The sequence below is a fragment of the Danio rerio genome, chromosome 25 (assembly GCF_052040795.2).
Source record: "Danio rerio strain M-AB ecotype USA chromosome 25, GRCz13ab, whole genome shotgun sequence".
NCBI lineage: Eukaryota > Metazoa > Chordata > Actinopteri > Cypriniformes > Danionidae > Danio > Danio rerio.
In genome coordinates, this window is record NC_141045.1 from 3,796,272 (window position 1) to 3,805,000 (window position 8,729).

The 8,729-nt window shown below is 37.9% G+C and overlaps 1 protein-coding gene across 18 annotated transcripts in view; it reads left to right on the forward strand.

Moving 5' to 3' along the window:
- Window positions 1-8,729, forward strand: part of neo1b (neogenin 1b) — a 301,615-nt gene that overhangs the window by 248,962 nt on the left and 43,924 nt on the right. For all 18 annotated transcript variants that reach the window (XM_087311362.1, XM_087311359.1, XM_087311371.1 and 15 more), the window contains exons 12-13: window positions 2,558-2,607; window positions 6,400-6,541. In XM_087311362.1, the coding sequence (XP_087167488.1) occupies window positions 2,558-2,607; window positions 6,400-6,541 (192 nt within the window). The remainder of the gene's footprint in view (window positions 1-2,557; window positions 2,608-6,399; window positions 6,542-8,729) is intronic.

The following is an 8,729-nucleotide window of genomic DNA, read 5'->3' on the forward strand; positions in this document are numbered from 1 at the left end:
GGTTTAACTTAAATCACATCACACATACTGATGAACATGCTGGAATTTATTCAGTATATGTGTTCCCATCATAGTTTACAGGCATTTTTTATTATCAGATAAAAAGTTTATCCTCCTTCGTCGTGCAAATAAGTTTCTTTTTTTCCCAATTTTATTTTAAATTACATTATATTATTGTATATTGTATATAGTATATTGTACGAACATAAGTAGACATTTTTTTTATTTAACCAAAAGCAAACAAAGGAAAAAAAAAGCGCAACTTCAGAAAGATAAAGTTATAAGACTAAATTAATAAATAAAAAATAAAATTAGGAAAAATAGAAGGTAGATGCACAAGAAAAGCTCCCCAAATTTTTTCAAGGGTCCTTGGGGATCCTCTGACACTGAACAGGACTTCCTCAGGGGTGAATAAGTTTGTTGATCCAGTGTTTTGTAGATGAACAGTCAGATGATTTCCAGTTCATTTAAATGCATTATTTCCCAGCCATTGCAGCCTGAAGTGTTCAGGATTTTTTTATGATGAGATGTATCTGGTAGTTCAGTGTCCCCTTATATCCAGATTTTAAGATCATAACTGAGCTGGATGTCTGTAATGTAAATCAGTTTATGTATGTACACTACCTGACGAAAGTCTTGTCGTGGATCCCAGTTGGAAGAGCACAGATAATAACTTGACTTCTAGTTGATCATTTGGAAAAGTGGCAGAAGGTGGATTTTTTCCATGAATCATCTGTTGAGCTGCATCCCAATCATCACAGATACTGCAGAAGACCTACTGGAACCAGCATGGAGCCAAGATTCTCACAGAAATCAGTCAAGTTTGGTGAAGGAAAAATCATGGTTTGGGGTTACATTCAGTATTGGGGTGTGCGAGAGATCTGCAACATCAACAGCCTGAGGTATCAAGACATTTGTGCTGCCCATTACATTACAAACCACAGGAGAGGGACAATTCTCCAGCAGGATAGCGCTCCTTCTCATACTTCAGCCTCCACATCAAAGCTCCTGATAGCAAAGAAGGCCAAGGTGCTCCAGGATTGGCCAGCCCAGTCACCAGAGATGAACATTATTGAGCATGTCTGGGGTAAGATGAAGGAGGAGGCATTGAAGATGAATCCAAAGAGTCTTGATGATCTGGGAGTCCTGCAGGAACGCTTTCTTCGCCATTCCAGATGACTATTAATCAGTGATTTGAGTCAGTGCAGAGATGTATGGATGCAGTCCTCCAAGCTCATGATGGAGTCAGACACAATATTCATTCTTGACTTTATATTCTATACTGGACATTATTTCTGTTCAGTGACAAGACTTGATTCTAAGCAAAGTCAGACCTTACTGTCCTCATTAAATCATTAATAATCAAGGCATGATTATATTTTATTGTGCTCAAATAAGCATAATCTAGAGGCCTTTGCCTTTCATATAAGCCACTTCTAATACCAAATGATCAACCACAAGTCAAGTTATTTGTTTGGCCACAAGACTTTTGTCAGGTAGTATATATTTTTAAAATCTATGAACATATTAATGTTTCCATTTCCGTGTTTTTTTTTTCTTTCTTTTTTTTGCCGTACTCCTAAATTCAGATAAATAAATGTGGATGGACACACACTGTAGCTATCGTCACTGTGATTCTCTCACTTTTCCCTTCTTGTTCTTCAGATATCATCTCCGCTTAGATGAAGATGAACATTCACGCAGATTTAAGAGTTAGTTGTTCTTAGTATTCATGAGTGTGTTGTTTTGGTGTCAGCGTCTCATCCGAACACTGAGGTGTGTAAGTGACGTGCTAACATGATCGCTTCACTTCAGACTTCACACTAAACAATTAACATGCAGGAAGCAGAAGCCCTCAGGAACGCTGTTGGGTTTATACTTTACTCGACTGTGAAACCACACGCTAAACTACTCTCTCTGTTTTCTCTGCTTTACACAACAAAATATACATGTTTAGTCCATCCGGTTCATACTAAATGAGCTTTTAGAGCACATCTACAGGTCTTCAGAGGCTGTGAAAAATATAACAACAATGCCAGAAATTGCAATCTGACTTTTCTCAGAGTCGTAAAACAATTCTCAAAATAAAAATACTGTATATCTTTGCATATGAGCAGTTCTAGTCTTCTTAAATGAGTATTTTCTTCAGCCTCACATGTTTAAGTGCTGTTATTTTATATTAAATGCATTGAAAATAACCTTTCCTTTGCCATAAAAGGGAAATTAATGAAGCTACACGCAGGAGTCTGAGAAAAAGCTGAGGTTTTTGCAGTTAAACTCATCTATATGCATCAGTATATATCTCTGTCTCTTTCTCATTTCTCTCTATATGTTTTCTGGGAAGACGGAGAGTGTGTGACAGCTGCTGGTGTAATCCACACACGCAAGAAACGCACGAGTGTAAACAATATAATCAAGTGTTTTAGTACCGCCGGCTCATAAACAACGGCTGCTACTGTCTCTAGTGTTCATTTCAACAAACAGGAGAATAGAAAGATGCAAATACACGGCAGAGTGTGTGTGTGTGATGAAGCTGTGTGTGTTGTGTGTGTTTCAGTGCCGAGCGCAGCCCCGCAGAACCTGACTCTGGACGTCCTCAACTCCACGGTGAGATCTGCTTTTATTAAAAGTGTCTTCTGCTTATTAATGTGTTTAGTAATGATGTGGTTCTTGGAGTCTGATCACAGCAACCTTCATCTGCTCTCAGGGCCGGAGTGGGACTCCTTTTTAGCTCTGGAGTTTCAAGCCTTAGACCGGCCCACCTCAATCGACGACTGACTATATTAAAATAACGTTATTTCCAATTCAGCTTCTAATGACACTAACACGTCTATTTCAGGGACACAGCTGCTTTAGAACTTCAAATGTTTTGCATCAATTTGAGAACAATAATTCTTTATAGATATCCGGTGCTTTGTAGCGGTCGTCACACACACACATACACACACAAAAAAATGTACGCATACATAAGTAACCCAAACAGTATTATATATCAACACTAAAAATGAAAAGAAAAAAACTTATCCTGATAAGGATCGAACTCGGATCGGCGGCGTGATAACGCAACGTGCTGTTATGCTGTGTTCACACCAGACGCGGAACGCGGCGGTAAATCGTGCTATTCACGCGTAAATAGTCGCGTGAACATTTGAGTTTACTCGCTTCATTCGCGTGTCAAATTCACTTCAGAACAGACGTGGATTCGCGTGATGGGCAGGGCTTCTGTCTGCCCGAAGACTATAGCTTCATAGCTAAATGGCTAACATGGATTTTATGAAGAGAATAACAGTGTTTATGTGCTTTATGAAGACTGAAAAACAGCGTCGATACGTTTAGGGTCGTGTCTGAGTCCACTACATTCTTTCAGAGGTGCATCCAGCTCTGTGAGCTCATAAACTCCTCCAGAAACTGATCCTGGATGACGGAGGCTTTCAGCGGTGCTTCTGACTGAGCCAAGCCCAGTTTGATGAACTGTTGTCGGTGAAGGCTGGAGGATTTCCCTCGGAACACCGACAACAGGTTCTACGTCACAATCACGCCCCCACAAGAGCAAGCTTCTGATTGGTTAACGCGTCGCGAATGTACGCTGAAGTTCAGATTTTCAAAATCGAGAGATTCCCACGAAACGCTTGTTAAGCGCGTCAAACGCGCAAAAAGCTAAATTCGCCCCGCGCCATTCGCGCAATTTGCGTCATTCGCGCCGTGCCATTCGCGCGTATCGCGCCGCAGGATGTCTATTCCCGCGTTTGCATTGACTTAACATGTAAATCACTCACGATTGACGCGCGTGCCGCGTCTGGTGTGAACGCAGCATCAGGGTTAGATTTCTAATGAAGTTATGTCAGATTTATTAATGTAGTGAATCAGCTGATTTTTTTTATTGAGCTGGTGTAATATTCATTAATATTAATTAATATTCACTTAGTTGCCGCTGTTTGGGGTGGAATGATAACTTAGTCACATCATCATTAACCTGCGGGCTGCATTTTGCTCACGGGGCTGCGAGAAAATAAATAAAAAGAGCGGAGCTGCGGCAAAATAATTAATAAACATAGTGTGGCTATGGTCAGATTATTAAATAAATGAAAAAAGTGCAACTGCTGAGAGTGCAGGAAGCTAGGAACACTGACCCTCGTGGCCAAAAAATGGACCGGCCCACTAGGAATACTCTCGGTGCTCCCGATTAGCCAATCCGGGCCTGTCTGCTCTACAGTGGGAGAATTACTACAGCATGAAAGAGGAATAATAATCAAGCAAAATAAGGTTTTTGATGTGTAGTTAATGCTTAATCATTTAAAAAGTTTTATTTCGTAGTAGTTTTTTTTATATATTTTTTTTTTACAAAAAAAATTGATTTTTTTAAATACATTTTTTTTATACAGTTGAGCTTTTTTAATGCCATTTGACTTTTTTCCAAAACTTTTTTTTATTTTTTATTGATTCATTTTTAAAATGTATTGCTTAAAGGAAACCTCATTTTCGGAATTGAACCCTTTGTGATTTTTGACTGAGCAAATAAGTAATTTTACTCTATTTTTTTGTTTTGTTTTAAAATCTTTTTTATGTTATTCACCTTGTATAAGTTTAAAGCTTTTTTTAATCCCTTTGGGGCAGTTCATTCTGACATGGTAATGCTTCACAAATAACAAGATTAACACACTTAATAAACACCAACACTTAACATCAAGTAAACAAACGAAAACTGAGGAAGAAAATAAAATAAATAAATAGTCATAATAAATAATAAAAGATTATAATAATAATAATAAATAACAATAATCCATCGATTAACTACATTTATTATGTAACCAAATTGCTTCAGGCACAAAAGAAAATTTGGGGCATCTAGATGTCCATTTCCCACTAACATTTGAGCGCGTTCTTAAACAGCGCTGATTTGCCATAGTGTTCACATGCTCAACAGAAATGACTGTGATTGGCTGTGAAGGTCATCAGTTCACCGAACTCACCGCTGTTTACTGAATGTAACCACAGATACTGGGATACTGGAGCGTTTTAAAGCCGCGTCAATCAGCTGGTTTGTCTGTTAGCACTCCAGTATCCCTGTATCTGTGCTTACACTTAGTAAACAGCAGTGAGTTCGGTGAACCGATGACCTTTACAACCAATCACAGTCATTTCTGTTGAGCATGTGAACACAATGGGAAATCAGCGCTGTTTAAGAACACTGCTCAGATGTTAGTGGGAAATGGAAGTTTTTAAAATGTCAGTATCGTTTGGTACTGAATTCCAGTATGGTGGCAGCACTAATTTCTCCTGTTATTTTATGTGCCATCCTCAACACCTGCTGTTCATAATAGGATTCAATACTTCACAGGGTATTACCATAGCACAGGTAATACCATATACATGCTCTTTGAATCCTTTATACTTCATATATATTTTTAAATGCTTATTTTTTTAGAGCGAGACTTGAACAAAAAAATGAGGTAATGTGCATAACTGTCAAGAAAATAGTCAAACATTTTTTCTTCTAACTTAACTTTAAGAACTATATAGTAAATATAGAATAAATTGTGCTTTGTTGTCATAAAAATAATGAGCAGAATCTAAAGCAGCCGGCTTAATAGTTCCCAAAATAAACGGCTTAGTTCCTTACATATCAGGAGTCGCCACAGTGGAATGAACTGCTAACTATTCCAGCATATGTTTTAAACACCTATACACTCTCACATTCACACACACACACTCATACACTACAGGCAGTTTAGCTTAGTTAAATTCCCCTATAGCGCTGGTGTTTGGACTGTGGGGGAAACCGGAGCACCTGGAGGAAACCCACACCAACACGGGGAGAACATGCAAACTCCACACAGAAACGCCAACTGACTCAGCTGGAACCAGCGAGCTTCTTGCTGTGAGGCGACAGTGCTAACCGCTTGGCCACTGTGCCAATGCTATGTGTAATATCTTTTTATTTATTTATATTTATTTTTAATACTTAATATTTATTTACTTTTATTTATTATTTATAATGCTTGTATGTAAAATATGACAAGTTCCTGACAGTTCTTGATAGTTTTATTTTGTCGAAAGCTTTAGCTAGCACAGTACATTGCTGTATCAAGTTCCTTCAAGTCTGTTTAGAGCAGTAATAACTGATTAATCTCTACCAGAAGAAGAAGAGGTGAAGTATTTCCCAGAGTTTTTCCGAGCTGTAACGTCATCTGTGTCTTCATAAAGCACTCTGGGAGTTTTTTCCTCCTTCATTATTGCGTGGCCTGAAGGCTGTGCTGTCGTTCTCACATCAGCTCATCGCACTTCTCTGGCTCAGGTGCATCTGAAGAGGTTTCTAGCATAATCCCGGCAGCGGCTCAATTACGAAGCGCTCATGTCTGTGTTGAAGCGGCTCACCGTGTGTCCTGTTTTGTGCCCCAGAGCATCATGGTCCGCTGGCAGCCTCCTCCTGCTGGTAGCCTGAACGGAGAGCTGACGGGGTATAAACTGCGCTACCGTAAAGGCCTGAGGAGAGCAGATGCGGTGGAGATCTCCACCATGCAGATCTTCCAGCTCATCGACGGTACATTAAACACACACTACACTCGCACCCCTGCTGAAAAATCCAGCTTAAACCAGCCTAGTTGGTTGACCAGGCTGGTTTTAGAGGGGTTTTGGCCATTTCCAGGCTGATTTCCAGCCTGGTCGTAGCTGGTCAGACTGAAAAATGCAGCTAACCAGCCTGGTTTAAGCTGGATATAGCTGATTTTGGCTGGACTCCCAGTTTGGCTAGGCTGGTCAAGCTGGTTCTAGCTGGTCATCTCCCTGCCTGACCAGCTAAGACCAGGCTGGAAATGGCTGGAAACCAGCCTTGAAGTGGCCAAAACCCCTCTAAAACCAGCCTGGTTGACCAGCTAAAACTAGCCAACCAGCCTAGGTTGGTTTAAGCTGGATTTTTCAGCAGGGACCATAGAACTCCAGATGTTTCTTATGACTTGCCATAGATATATACACTAGATATCGCATAGGGACCCTGAGCATGCATCAATAGCGCCGCCACATTGGTACAGTGCTCCCAGGACAAATGTCATTCAACCGCACTAGTCAAGACAGTGTTATTACGTGAATATGCAGGACTTTAGCGCTGTCTACGGGTGTAGCAACGAGCAAACAAAGAAAACAAAGCACAAAGGCAGAACATTTCATAGGTAAGATTACGTTTTTTTCTGTTTTTGTATGAACTTTTGTGCTAATCAGGTCACGTTATTGATGATAACAGTCACTTACTGCATTCACCATACGGCAAAGCAGCTCCAACTCGCACTAAACACTCGGCTTATGCTAGTTTTGTTGAATAAAATCAGCAAACAATGCAAAAGAAATATGACAACGAGATGCTGCGCTGCCAGAAACTTGTATTATTGTCGGCTAACGTTAGTGAAAGAGTTGTTCGGGGGATTCATTCACAAACGAATCGCTCCCTCCATCAGTATGAGAAGTGAAAGCAGGAGAGGAGCTGTGTTTCAGGACATGATTAGATCAAATTTAACAGGGAGGGTGGATAGTACATTTCTGTACACACAAACACAAGCTTTTTGTCAGGAATGTCCGTGCGGTCACTGATACATCAATGTAGAAAAGTGATGTAAAATTATAATTTTCGTAATTAGAAAAACAAATTACATACTAACATCCAGGAAAACTCCCGATCATAGATATATGTGTATATGTGTATATCTCTGGCTTTGGATGGCCACAGTCCTCCACTGTACCTTGGTCCCGCATTCATTTCAAAGGAGCGCTACCCTGTAGCAAGATGGCGGCGCTATTGACGCATTCCGTCCAATAGACAACAATAGGCCAGGCGACATCTACTGTATATATCTATGATGACTTGCTATACGATATTAGTGTGCATTTTTGTTTATTTTTAATTTCATCTATCAGAGGTGCGTGTTTGTGAAACAATATAATTGTATATAATAATAATATAAAATATAATATATTAAAAAAAAAATATATATATATATATATATATATATATTTAAATATATGTATATACATATATATGTATATATATATATATGTTTAAATAAATATATAAATAAATAAATATATATATATATATATATATATATATATATATATATATATATTTATATATATTTATTTATTTATATATATATTTATTTAAATATATATATTTATTTATATATGTATTTATTTAAATATATATATATATATATATATATATATATATATATATATATATATATATATATATATATATATATATATATATATATATATATATAATTTAAAAATATTTATATATATATATATATTAAGGGTGGAGCCGAACCCGAATACGGTATTCGGAAAGGCACGAATAGCGTTTTTTTACGAATACTTATTTCGAACAAATACTTGAAAAATTTTTTGTATTCGGGAGCAAGAAAAACATTACAGGGGTGGAGTAACTACTTCTTTACAGAAGAACCTCATCAATTCTTTGTGCAAATTATATTGTTTTACAAACACACATTTAAAACAAATCCAATATTTCTTTTGATAAAAACATGCACCCGCTTTCCATAATAACTTAAATATATGTAAATGCCACATATAGAGCTTATGTTTCCTTCACAAATATTATTGAGAATATGAAATATCCTATTCTGAAGCAAATCATTTACAAAATCATTTACAATCCGCATCTGTTCTGAAGTGAATTTGACGCGCAAATGAAGCGAGTAACCTCAAATGTTCAC